The 14,363-nt window shown below is 40.3% G+C and overlaps 1 protein-coding gene across 1 annotated transcript in view; it reads right to left on the bottom strand.

The window, feature by feature from the left end:
• Positions 1 to 7,599, bottom strand: part of LOC104839652 (cytosolic phospholipase A2 epsilon-like) — a 34,020-nt gene extending 26,421 nt beyond the window's left edge. The window contains exons 1-2 of the mRNA XM_010580052.1: positions 7,573 to 7,599; positions 1,568 to 1,640 (exon numbers count right to left, since the gene is read on the bottom strand). Of these exons, the coding sequence (XP_010578354.1) occupies positions 1,568 to 1,640; positions 7,573 to 7,599 (100 nt within the window). The remainder of the gene's footprint in view (positions 1 to 1,567; positions 1,641 to 7,572) is intronic.
• Between the last annotated feature and the right edge of the window lie 6,764 nt (positions 7,600 to 14,363).

Genomic DNA, 14,363 nt, shown 5'->3' with positions numbered 1-14,363 from the left:
TGCGGAAGATGCAGAAGTAACCCAGCATACCACAAGTAAGCGCAGCAAAGATTTGTTCCCTGATAGTAATCATTCATTCAAAAATACTGTTGTTGTTAAGCACAACTTCCACGTGTTCCAACCACATCTCTCCTGCCAGAAACCACCAAATCCAACCTCAGGTAAGTTTTCCTTCTGCTCCTGACCCATCACACTAGTTAAAATCTCAAAATATATAGTAGGTTAACTAAAATTTACAGCTGATTTCCCTAGAAACTCTGACGTGCTGCACGAAAATCTGAGTGTACCAAATGAAAATTAATTTTAAGCCATGTTCAGCAAGATTTTGGGGAACATATTGTGGACTTTTCCTCTTTGTTTTACATCTTTCTATTTTATTCTTGTGGTCTTTAGATTTGGATTTTCTTATTCTCTTTGTCTTTATTTTGCCTTTTTCTTTCATGCCTTTCTAACTTCTTTAAAAAGATATTTCACCATTTAAATTTTCCCATGACAGTAACTCAGTGGCATAATTGCATTTTGAAAGGCACCTGAACAAGCCTCAGTGCACCCAGGAGGGTAGGTTACTGAGGACCCACATCTGTGGAACAGAAGCTGTGAAGAAGATCCTCCATGAATTGGAAAATTCCAAATTAAACCAGTCCCTCCCCTGGGTGAGTCAGTGCCACATCTGGACAGTGAACAAACTATTCATTCCACCTATTGCAATTCTCATTCTCCCACTGAGGATTTTCTTTTTAAATTTGCTGCCACACTGCCTGGTTCAACAAGCCAATGCCCATGAGTCTGCAGAGACAGAGGTGAATCCTTACAGGGCTTCCACGGTTGGGTACCACCAGACTCTGTAGACTTCCCTACTGCAGAGATTTCTTCTGTCTTGGGCTCTTCTCACTATTAAGTCTTGTTCTGTGACCTGGCTATGACATTTTTCTCTTATAGTCTCTATTCTAGGTATCCTTTTCCTGCTTCCCCTCCCTATCCCTCACTTAAAACTCCTTTAAAACTCTCACAGTAGTGCCCTGTTTAATTTTTTCTGACTTTTAAATTGCTCTGTTCTCTAGGCTAAATAAATTCCCGGACACACTAGATATTATCATCTCTTCTTGCATATTTATAAATTCTGTAGAACAGAATGTTTTTGCTTGTACTTCTGTTATTTTCATAGGTTTTCCTACTACTGCTGATTTTACATTTGCATCACCAGTCCTCTCCTTTCTTCTGTCCAGAAATTCTGTAGGGAACACTCAGGTTTCTTACTTAAAAGTACAAGAATTTTCATCATTTAAAGAGCAGCCTTCTGCAGCTAAGTCTGATGTCACAAGGGTAGGAAATGCATATTATACACAGAGGTACAAAAGAAAGAGATCAAATGCATCACCTTGCTTGAGTTAGTCTCTTTACACTTAAGAGCAGAAAGCAACATTTCAGTATCACAATAAAAATAATTCTTGCAAACTTGCAGCAACATATCTTTTTACTTCTACACAATTCAAGAACAGTAACATTGACCAAATATTTTCTTTACTTTAAAGAATTATAAGAAACATCCAACGATAGAAGTACTCACGCAAGTCTGCCTTCCGGGCATTCCTCACTCTTAGTATTTTTACGGTGAGCAAGTTGAAAGGAGATACCGGTCTCTGCACGACAATTCAAAAATAGAAAATAGAAAAAATATGACAATGACATTAATATTATAGTCTATAGTCACAGACTACTGTAACCCTAAGGTTCTAAGGACATAGATAAAACGAGGTTTTTAAGGTTGAGCCAATATCATTTACAAAAACCAACTGCAGCAGTTGGAAAAACTATACAAAAGTTTTGGCACAGAACCCTCTTCAGGTCTGAAATAGAAGCAACAGGTTTCAAAACTACATATGAGTTGAGAAAAGGTGTTGAGAGTTTGATTCGATAAAGATCACTTCTTTCTAACAGCACTCCATTATTATCACAATAAACCCCCCCACAGCACACGCGTGGTTGTCCTCACCTCTTACACAAGACTGCCTGCAATAGAACAGACTGTCTCTGGTTCGCCAAACACTGTCACAGTAGCTTCACGAGTAGAGCTAAGCGACCACCATGCACCAGCAAAAGCGCCTGCACCAGCACAAGCTCCCACGCACAGCCTAAAAGGCCAGAAATGCAGCTGACAGTGACAAGACACTTCTCATGAAGACTCTGATCCATCTCTGATCTTCAGCCCTGATCCCCAGCAGAAAGCTACAAAACTCTTTCCAGAGATGATCTTGGGAATTAACTCACAACTCCACTAGGTATCAGACACCTTGGCCTCAGAGATATTAATGCTATAATACCTTATAACTTCCATGGCTCATACTAATATGCCTTCATATTCCTCAGGCTACAAATTAACTCTTTCCCTATTTCACCTTGGAGATAACTACTTAACATCTTTCTCTCTTCTCCCACACTAACATCTCCTCTGTTTCATAATCACCATCCTTCCTTTCAAAACCAATGTATGTACAGATACAATTTCTCTCAACACTTGCTTAAAATTGGTATTTAGCTTTGTGTCTACTGATTCTGTTTTAGAACAGAAACAGGTGGTTTGTGCCCAAAAACTTGCCTAATCTTTCTATCTATACCAGTTGGTAAGAATAGATACTAACTCTACCCATAAACCCTCTCACTCCTGCGTTCATACTGTGCCCTAGTAAAGTTAATACAGTGTCCTAACACAAACACGTGGGTTTTATTACTTTGTATCTGAAGTGCCTGTATTAATCATAAGCAGCTAAAGTAAAGACAATGTACTGATGTTAACTAATAAAACATACCTTTCTACTGTTTCCTTCATATAAGCTATACATTTTGCCAGACGATTTGTCTTTCCAGCTGTAGCACAAGGCTTTTCCTGAAGTGTTTCACAATGCTTTGACAAACCATTGAGCAACTGGGACCATGACACGACATTGGACACTAACACAATGTAAGAAAGCAGGTCTTTGTCCTCACCAACGAAAACCTCAGCACCTCTGAAAATGCAGCAGAGATGAAGAACAGCCTCCAAGATATGCCTGGGTAATCCCCACCATCTCCTCTTGCACCTCCCCTTCGGTCGGCAAGGGGCCTGAAGATGCGGAGTTGAAGGTCAGGGAGACAGCAGCAGGAGGGTCAAAGCAGTCACTGACATGGGCACATTTGTTCTACATTATCTTAACCTGTCCAGACTCTAGCAGAGGGCACAGTTTTATGATGCAGTTTGCAAGCACTTGAACTGTCAGCTGTGGGACATTTCAGCTGTCTCAAAGAGTATACCACACCTCTACCTGCTGCATTATCCCAAACTTGGCCACAAAGGAGAACTTGGACAGACACACCTTGAAAGAAAAAAAACTAGTTATTGGCAGGGGGATGGGGGTGGGGAGCGGGGGAAGATTACAGTCTCCAGTCAAAAGCAACCAAAACACGCCATGCCCAGACTATATAGTTGAACTGCCGGAACTACTTTTCTATATACATTAAATAGAATTGGGTAAAAAGAAGCACTCCTAGGCACAGGGACCAACAGCCAAGGCTTGTCTATCCCTACCAAATCTACTGACATGTTTGTTATGTTTACGCTTGGACCCTGCTTTCTCACCCAATAAATCCTAAATGTTTTCATACTCAGCAGTGCTATTTCAGCAGAAGAGGTGGAGCATATCTTTTTACCCAGGAAGGATGGGGCTTGCATCCCTTGAATACAGAAGAACAGACTTGAGCAGAAGTTCCCCATCCCAGGGAAGTGCTATAACGACTAGGCTTGACACCATTTTAGAGAAATAACCTTTGCTCAGCTCTTTGAAAACAAGCATCGAGACCTCTATTTTCTGCATCTCCAGTGGTAAGTGGTTATCTCCCTGCAGCCCTAAGTGGCACACAGAGATAGGATCTAAGAAGGGTGTTTCTGTGCTCAGCTGTCCCTGTTAGCTGGATGTACGTATTTATGCGGTTCCCTGCTCAGCTGTTACAATTCCCATTCTGGTGTATCTAATTCTCCAAACATATTGAATCAATCTGCACTGCTTCACTCTAGGTTGTAGAGTCCGTTCCCATACTAGAGACTTGGAAGTCAGACCTTATAGCTCCTAACTTTTAAGTGCCTGAATGCTTTATCAAGTCTAGTTGTCAGCAACTTAAAGTCACACAGAAAAACTACTGGGGGGCATATCTTAAACTGGATAAACTGCTAGTAATAGGCAAAGACTTCCACATCTTTCCCTTTAACATGATGATGACCATATCGCAGGCTGGGTAAGTTCCAAGGCCAGAAGCCTCTGGGGTCAGTTATTACGCACACTTCGACTTTCAGCTTCTGTATTTATTTGTCTGAGACATGGTTGTTACCTCATAAACCGGAAACACAAGCCAGGCATTTTAATTATCACTGTTGAAACTACTTAAATATATGAGATTGCAAATGCAGGACTTGGTCACACTATCCTACGTCAGATAAAAGTCCAATTAAGTCCTGTGGCACACTTGCGCAATCCTTACGTATCTAGGGCCAGGGAAGTCAATAGGAGTGTTCATATATGCGAGTGTTCACCCATGTGACTAAGAGTTACATAACTGGGCTCTAAAACTGCTCTATTTCAGCAAAATTCCAACCTTAAAAGTCTTTTATGGAATTTTTTTCTTGAGGAGACTAGAGTGAAACACATACAACATTCCCAAGTTACATCAAGAGAAAAGGCAGTTATCGAAGTAAAACAGCGTGTCGGATCTATTTGGAGCAGAGCACCTTCCCTTAGTTTTCTTTTCAAAAAGGAACAGAAATCTCACCACTACTTTAAAAACTATGAAGACCAACAAAGAAAAACAGCCCTTTCAGAAAGAGTGGCAGGACTTTAAAACACAGATCAGTGCCTTGCTTCTGACCTGACTCAGGTATGTGGCACCTTTTAACTTCAAAGAGTTTTGGAGCCTCAAGGGCAGGCAGGATTTCATTATGTTACTATGTCTACCACCTCAGGCAAGGTCAAATGCATATGAAACACTTTTCCTTGTACTACATGTTTTGTATTTATTTCACCCATTTTAAAATATCCCATAGTTGGGTCTTATTAAGTCAGTAGAAGTCACTGGGGTTGTTCCAGGATAAAAACAAATGGAGCAGTGGTGACTCAAGGCCTGTTTCTTTCCAAGAGCTATGTAAAACTTGTGTGACTTCAGACTGCCATTTTCATGTGATTTTTCTTCTCTTCCTCTTTGCAGCTCCACAGCTGGACTTGCGTGTTTGAATAAATCCAAATCTTAGAAGAGAAACCAAGTCACGCATTTCCACAGTTCAACATGGCTTTTTCTCAAGACCATGCTAACCTATATTATTTTTATATGATACAGCAATTTGAGTAATCTAAAAAGTATTACTTTTTTGCCTGCCAGCTTAAGGGCACTACCAACATTTTCTCACCAAATTTTTTACATATTCCATTTAATTTAAATGGCCACTCAAGTTTAAATCACACACATCCCATGGGTTGCCCTGAAACTAATTCTGATAATGAAAGCTGATTTCCTTAACTGAGCCATTGAGCAACAAAAAACAACTCAGATATAATATGCTGATATATTTATCATCATGAATACCAACTTTCATGGAAAAAAAAAAATAAGCAGCTCAGGTCCTTCCTGATTTTTGCCTCTGTGAGCCTCAAAGAGTCAGGGCAGAAAGAAGGGGCTCTGGGTCCTACTCTAAGTTTTATGTACTATATTCAGGCCAGTTCTGCCACCTTAAATACCCTAGAGACAAGAGGCACAATCTAAAGCCACTGAACTGTACATGTCTCTTACCTAGAGACCTACTAACAATGTAAAAAGCACTGAGGATGAAAAAAACCCAGCTTGATCCTGTAAACACAGGCTAAGTTTACAGGACTAAAATTAACAATTTTTATGATCCCAGCATACTTCCTTAGGGCTGCGAGACTGTACACAGAGGCCTAAACATCATTTTAAAAAAGCTACTTTTTGAAGAAATTCTGCAAAGTCTCTGCTTTACCACAGCATTTCACTTTGAACAGAGAAATTAAGTGGCGCTCGGGCACAATCAGGCAACAGACACTACCAGTAACAGCAAACTTTCATGAGGCAGACCAAATTTACCATCATTTGGGAGAATCTCTGTATCACTGCAACCCCCCACATGGAACCAAAGCCCAAAACAAACCAGGCTGGGAAGCCCCCAGGTCACTGAAGCAGGTGCAAGAGCCAATCTTTCCAACTAAAGATCCCCAGAGAGTTGCAACTGATATTGGCAGCCCCAAACCCATTGCAAGAGTCTGAAGACAGCCGCCTCCTGTTGCCCCTGCCATTGTTCCCATTCGCTGGCTCATAGCAGCTTATCTGATTATTTTCCTTTATGCTAATGCCTGTTAACATGAACATCTGCTAATTGCCCAGGGAGTTTTCATTTGCCTGTGCAAAGAATTCATCCTCGGTTCAGCCTTTACAAAGCTCCTTGTTGCTTTTTTTGCTATCAGAGAAGTTTGGGCACTGCTCCCACTCCTACTGGGCTGACGAGATTGGGCTTGTCAGGAGGCTGAACACAACATATTTATTCTACAGTTTCACCTGTTCTTACACTGTATTTTTAAACACTGTTACACAAAGAATTGCAAGCTCTATGGCAGATTATTACAGCACAAAGAAAGCCTACAAGGAATACTAGAGCACTAAGAACAACTGAAAGACCCGTTTAAACAGTCTTCTTATGAAGGAATAACATATAAGACAAGTGGGTGTTTCATCCAAGGAAATCAAACACAAAAAAAGGAAGGAATTAAAAAATTAATATAGGTGTAGTACAAACCAGCCCAGATACAGTGCAACACCTACTCACAGCATCATAAGCATCAGACCAGACACCAACAGAAGCCAGACTATTCAGAGTTTACTGAAAACCAAGGCAATCGTTCATCCACAGAGTTGAAGTCACAGCTCAGCTTTTCAGGTTTCAGTAAATATTGCAGTACAGTTTTCCCCTGAGCCATTGAATTCCTAACATTTTTTCTGGTGATCTACATTCAGCACTGGACAGCATTTAATGAAGGGCCAGCTAATTACTACCTACCGTTCTCACCGCTGGTGCTGAGGTGCCCGTAAAAGTCTAGGAAAAACAACACAAGGCAAAGTTAAGAAAACTAAGCTACATGTTAAACTCTTATTTTAGGCTGGCATATAAAAACATCTCACATTCAAAGCCATACTTAGAGCTATGCTGATTAATGACACCTATTAGGTGCTTTACTGACCACCAAACCCATCACAACTCTGTACCAGCTTATTTCCTAGACATGAAGCCTTTTTTTAAGGAAGCACAATAAGTAACGTTGTTAGCCCTAAAACATAGCTTGAAAATGCAGACATGCCACGAGGTTCTGTAAAAGGCTAAATTAAGAAAACCGTCCTTGCAACCACGAGATCTGAGGAACAGCAAACTCGCTTTCCATGGATTGCCCGTACATGTCAAACAGCAGCTTCTCCACTGTGCTCAACTTAACTGAAATATCAGATAATTTTACCCACTTTATGCTTGCTATTGCTTCTTCTGCTTACCTCATTTGAACTTAAATTTGATCCCATTGCAGCCCCAGATGCATATAAGTCCAACGTTAATAGACACAGAGTCGTACAGCTGGCAGGATCTCCTCATGCAGATTAGGGGTGGAGGAATAGGGATTTTATGATGAGGCTCTCCCGCCCCACCCCTCTATTATTTCCAGTCATTAGGCAGTCCCCTCCCTGCTTCCTGCAGCCTATTAGGGCACCTCAACTGAGTCAGTAGACGAAGAGTGATTTCTTTTCTATCTACTGTGATGTTGGGGGGAACGGGACACTGAAGCCCCTTTTCTGCATTTTTTGCAACAAGTTTTGCACTTATGCAACAACCCTAACCCCCAAGCAAAGTGCTTGCAACTAATTAAATCACAGCTCTCAGAGTATCTCTACACTGCCACCATCATACTGCAAGGTAGTGGAGAGAGATCTCAACAGCTTCTTTCCAACCCATGAACTCAAGTACCTGTAGCAGTCTTCCCATAGCTGCACACAGTTCAGCAAGGTAAGCGACCCCATTGCAGTGCCACAACTAAGCGATTGCAGGTCCCATGCTCCCCTGAAGCTACTTTGGGCATCTGTGCTACACTCAGTGACGTTGCCATATGCTCAGTATTCTTTGCCTGGATATGTAGCGTATATCTAGAAAAAAAGTGAATCCATGTCCAGAAATCTTGCAGTTTGATTTTAAATGCAATGAGAGGGAAAGGAGGAAGTATAAGCAGTAGGTGAAACTTGGGGGTGGAAGGGTGAGGCAGGAAAGAGGGTTGTGCTCTCCTGCGTGGGCCCAGGGAGCGCAGCAGTCTACCCATCCTCAGAGCTTACTTCAAAGGGATCTTGTGTGTGCTCGCTCTCACAGCGGGTCCAGCAGGCACCCCACAGCAAACCCTCCCTGATTCCTCTTCACTCTGGTGAGCAGTGACTCACTGGCTGTAAGAGCACTGTATTACACTAGCCCTAAATTAACATGTATCTGCAGGCTGGTAGATTTTGGAGCTTGCAAGGCAAGACTCCAGCTCTGCCACACTTTTTCCGGCCTCTCTGCTTGATGACAGGAGGCGGCTCATACTCACTCCTGCATCACGAGACCCAAGTGATTATTTTTAAATTGATCTTATTCATATTGATGAATAATTCACTTCATGCAGGTAAAGAAAGTAACTTTGCAAACTGCAGTGATTGCTACCTAAATGCACACCCCTGTGCCATGGAGATCAGTATCAAAACAATTCTTCACAGAGGAGGAGAGGAGGTGTTGTCCAAGGAACGTCGCTAGAGTCAAATCCTCTTTACATGCAAGTTGCTTCTTTCTACGTTGATGTCTCTGTGATACATGTGATGACTGTTCAGAAGGTGTTATCCAAAATGTGCAGTGGTACTACCTGGAGGTTTCCATCTAAAGCATTTAATAGCCTGCTGCTCACTCCATAGTCACACTTTGCACAGCCTTCTCAATATATATGGAATCAAAGGCAAATGGCTTATAAATATGAACCTGAAGCATCTGAAAAGCTCCTTGAAAGAACAACCAAAAGATATTTCCAATGGACATGAGCATCTCTACCCTAAAGACAAAATATCTCCCTTAACTTCTGTCTTTAATACTTTATATCTGTGTTAGATACTTAAGAACAAATTTAGGTGGAGTGGTCACAGCTGAGAATCACTTACTCGCACTCTCGTAAAACCAGCCTTTCCAGCTTTTGAAAGAAGAATACTTCCCTGGAGAAATTCCAATATTAAAATTTAAAGTGGGAATCTGCTTTCATTAAAAATGTCTGTAAAACATCCTCTATCAAAGGAAAGAGGGTAGGTTATCCAGCTCAACTTTCCTGAGTTGTCCCAGCAGATATATATACCTATATACATTTTTACCATCCCAGCTGTTTCACAGCCAATACAAGACTCCCTGACATTACATACTTTTACCCATGTCACTTTTCAGATCCATAAATGAGATACCACTTCACAATTTAGAACATTATTCCAGAGTCAGTGCATCTTGCCCGCTGAATGGTTTCCTGATGTTTAGATTATGTCTTCCCTTTCTCAAAATAATGTCTTCATTGCCATACCCAAAACACGTTCAGAAATAATTCTTCCTCTCCTGCTCATGACCACCACCAAGTTTTGTAGGTGACATTGTCTTCTCTTAACTGCTGCTTGTCCAAGCCACACAAGGCAGCTTTGGAATATAGTATCTTTAAAAGCTTTGTGCAAGTCAAGAATTACGATCTCAACAGTTTTTCATTCATGCAGTAAGTTCATGATAGAACTAAGTGCTGAATGCTCATAACGCCCATAACAGTAAGTCCTTGTCATCACTGAGAAAATTTTAACTATTGATGGCTTATTCACTGGTGCCCATAAGGACTACACAACCTGGTTCAAAATAAATAGTGATTTTGTAGTTTGTCCTACTGGCATTTTAAAGGTAGAAATGTATCCCTAGAATTATGATTTCAAAAAGACTATTACTTCAAAGGTTAAGTATGATGTTGGGTTTTTTGCACTTATCCTTAGTTCTTCCACAGTTCAAGGAGAATTTCAAAGACAACCATCAAGCATGCAGTAACTAAATTCACGGATGAAGTTACCAAAAGTCTAAAGAGCCATATATTGGCTCTTTTTAGCAATCACATTTCCAGAGTAAATAATTTGAAACAGGTAGTGATCTTCATATACATGCTATTTACACTCTTACTTTGCTTTCTAAAGACTAGAGAGACTGTGTTACAGCAGTCTCTTTAAAGCTCTGAGCAGTAACAAGGAAAGTAAAAAGGAAAGTACAATTTTCCTCTGCTCTCCACCTACTTTGTAGTGCTCATTTACATGCACATGATTTTGTACCTTTGTCTTAATTAAGGCAAAGTGGAGCAAATATAAATATCTTGCTGATCTGACGCATTTACACTTAATCTAAACTACCTTGTTGCAAGCAGTAGTTTTCCCAACATGATATTCAGGTAATTGTATATCTAAGTGCAGTAGGTTGCAGGTAGCAATAACAGCTGCATCCAATATCTTACAATTACCTTATATACCACTTCATCACCTTCTGATAATCCAGGACTACAGAAATGTATGACTAATGGGGGGTTTCATGCTATTGCAAGAGAAAAGTATCCTTGTACCACCTTTGGGATAACAACGGGAGTTGGTCATCATTTAAACACCTTGAAGGTAACAAGAAGTGTAAATAACCAAAAACATGCTAGAGGTGTTACAAAATGATGTCACGTTAGAAAAAAAATAGTCAGAATTACCAAATAAAGCAAATTAACAAATAAACAAATATAGTGTCAGATCTATAGTTGGGGACTTTACCCAGCTCTAGCCTTTCAGTTTGTTTCCTTTTTCATTTCTTTTTTTATTAAAAACCAATTCTGTAAGCTACAAAACCTACGTAGACCTCACCCTGCCAATCAAACAAGAAAGCAAGCAGTCCAAGTCAAATTCCAGTTACACAATGGACCTAAGCTCAGTAATCTCTGCACACAAGAATAATTACCATGGATGAAAAGTGTCACTTCCTTCCCCATGGTATCAGATTTCTGTCTCTGAAAAATTCAGCTTTGGCTAGATACTTTTTGGCCTGCCACTAATTTAAAGCAACTGTCTGGCATTAAAAAAAAAAAAAATATATATATATATATATATCTTTCACATTACTTTTCATGTTTATACATACAACATCTTCAATATATTTGTCCTTTAACGCTCTACAATATCCTTGATGTTTTGTATCACATAAGGTCAAAAAAAAAAAAAATCACACAAGATCCAAAAATGAACTTCCTGAGAAAACATTGTTGGAGAAGGCAACAGGGGGCACAGGTTAGAGAAAAAAAGTCTGAAAATTTTTGTATCATCAGTTTTTAAGTAGGAGAGACCTTCAATCTGAATCTGAATTTAAATCCCTGAGAATGAAAGGTACAAAATCAGTCACTGGAGAGGGAGATCACACTAGCTGATCAGGGCAGAGGGGATTATATTTTTGCTTAAGGCACTATTCCAATTATGACATATATGAAAGAGGACTTCTGCCTTCAAAAGACTATTGAGAAACTTGATTAAAACAATTCCAAACGCCTTTGATGTGTTTTGGAGAGATAAAATCTCGCTTCTCCTACTTACTCACCAGAAGCAATTGGGCAGTTTTGCCATCCAAAATTCATCAGTAAAGTATTGGCCCGGCTGTTTCCAATATATGCAATCCTGCCTTCAGTTTTGTTGCAACTGAGTTTCAAACCCAATCCTTGTCTCAAAAAGCAGTAGCTCGCAACCTTTATCTCTGCTTCTCCCTGTGCTCTGTAGATCTGAGCATGCAGCAGCATCTCTCTTTACCTTTGCAGGAACAGTCGGAGGTCGCCTGACCTTTTCAGGTTCATTCGACACTTCAGACACTGTTCAAGTAGCTTTTTCTCTCTCCTAACCCCATTAGACCACAGACGTGAGGAATACCAGCACCAGCCTGTGTCAGCTAATTAGCCAGTAATTCCTTTGGCATAAACATGGCAAGACACATAGCCCAGGACCTTTACAGGGAAATCTAGCGCCAATTTGAATCTGAACCAATTCTCAGAATATCATGAAGTCACCTCATGTCACCAGCTAATTAAAGGGGCAACTTCATCTACAGTCAGCCTGAGACATGTCTGAGTCCTAACAGAGGCTGTAAAGATTCACAGCTAATTACTTACAGGATCGTGCCATTACATTTAGCAGAGCTTGTGTGACAGGTCGCAAACAGGTGTTTTCAAAAAAAGAAATTGCTGTTGACCTACCTGGATCTTAAATAGAACAATTATGCCAATGCTGAATCACTTTGAAAAATCCAGCCGATATGTCACTGAGACTCAGCTCCTTCCTTAAAAAAATAGCACTGGTGATACTGAACATCTCTCCTTTGTTATTTTTTATTAGTAGCTGGCAAACCACTGGAACAAACGTCTCTTCCCCTGTCCTTTTACACTGCCTTTCACCATCACATCACAGGCAGACTCTGAAGTATTGCTGCAATGCAAACAGCATGAACAGGTTTTAATAGGACAGAAGAAGAAGCCTTTCCTTCCCCAGACAAAAAAACAAATGAGCCCATTGTGGATAAAATTTACAAGCCACCAAGGTAAGACCACCGAGCTTGGCGAGCCCAGGGAAAGTGTTAGCCTCATCAGTATCAGCTTCTTGGAGCCAGGTCCCAACTCAAACACCAGCACTTGTCTGACTTTCCTTCAAATCAAAATATTGAGCTGCTAAGCTAGACAATTTTGGCAGCCTAAGATTTTTCAGTGGCTTGCTCAACAGGCCCAGATTTCTTAAAATGGACTCCCTTTCCTCAGCTCATTCTAAGCCACCTTAATTTTCTGGGTCTGCTGCCAAAAACACACATCATCACCACACCTTGGGTGAGTAAAGCTGAAGGCCTGGTGCCAAGTGTTGCAACCACTAAAAACCAGTTGCTGGAACACACCAGGCACAAACTGCACTCCTCTGTTACATCTTCCTGGTGCTGTAAAAATGAATCTTGAAAATCTTTAAAATACTTTAAAAATACTTAGCAAAAAATTTTAATCAAAATTTTAAAACCTCGTTTCATTATTGTTGAAAAATAAACTTATGAACACAACTGAGCTGTCAGAGCAACATCTTCCTTTTCTTCTTTGCTCACGGAAAAGTATTGCCACCTCACTGGTGAGACATAACATCAAATTATCCTAAGCAAGGGCAAGAAAAGAATGTGAAAAACTGGCTTTCTGGTTAAGAGGGCAGAGTTGAAAACAAAAGATTTATCAGTAACTGAGAAAAAGAAAATAGTTGTTGGGCTTGACTACCTTAGATCTGTGAAAAGGAGATGCAAAGGTTACTGCCGACAATTTCCTCTTACGAAGGGAGACTTTATTGGTTTGATTCATATTGCAGCAAAGCTTGACAGGAGATACCTGCTAGCATTATCTCCTGTTAATTGAACTAATGCACAGAAAAAGGACTGTCTCAGAGGTAACAAAGTATGATGTTGTTATCTCCTGCTTAATGAACAGAGTTCTGTAAGACTGGATGGCAGAGCACACTACCTTCTGACCATGGCACATGAGAGGAAGACACAGGGTGCCACACTCCCAGGGTAATGTGGGCATACTGCCAGCATACAGATGGATGCACTTTTTTTTTTTTTTTTTTTTTTTTTATACTCACATCAGTGTAATGAATGAGATGACTGCAAAGGGGAAGAGAAAAGACTGATGAGAATATAGACACATATACAGTGCTAGCCAAGTGCTGCACTCTGTGTTACTGAATAATCACCTTGGTGTTTGCAAATGTCAGTATTTGGACTTGTAAGCCTCTCATCATCATCCCAGTCATCTGTGCTCTTAAAAGCAGAGCTTCCTTCCATTCTTCATCTTCCACTGTTGAACTGGCAGCTTTTCTTTCCTCCTTCTTCAAAGGATGCCTTTGTTCCCTCAATATTTGATGTCTCTGTATCAGAAGCACTTTTTCCCAGATCAACTCACTAGCTGAGCTGAGTCCACAGAACTTAATAAAAAAACCCATACTTCAATGATTGCATCTATGAGACTTTTATTTTTAATAAGATTATGCATGGGTACTTAGTATTTGAAAGGTAGCTATTACACTGTATGTATATTAATATATACAGGAGAAAATAAGATCTAAGAATGACCAGTTAAATATCTTTTCTTAAACAAGCATTTACCTAAAACGAGTATGAAAATCTCGTGAACACTCCTGTCTGTTTTGGATGGCAGTGGGAATAAAACTGTAGCAGC

This window comes from Haliaeetus leucocephalus, unplaced genomic scaffold (genome assembly GCF_000737465.1).
Source record: "Haliaeetus leucocephalus isolate CR32 unplaced genomic scaffold, Haliaeetus_leucocephalus-4.0 Scaffold696, whole genome shotgun sequence".
Classification (NCBI taxonomy): Eukaryota; Metazoa; Chordata; class Aves; order Accipitriformes; family Accipitridae; genus Haliaeetus; species Haliaeetus leucocephalus.
This window is presented reverse-complemented; position numbering and strand designations above follow the sequence as displayed.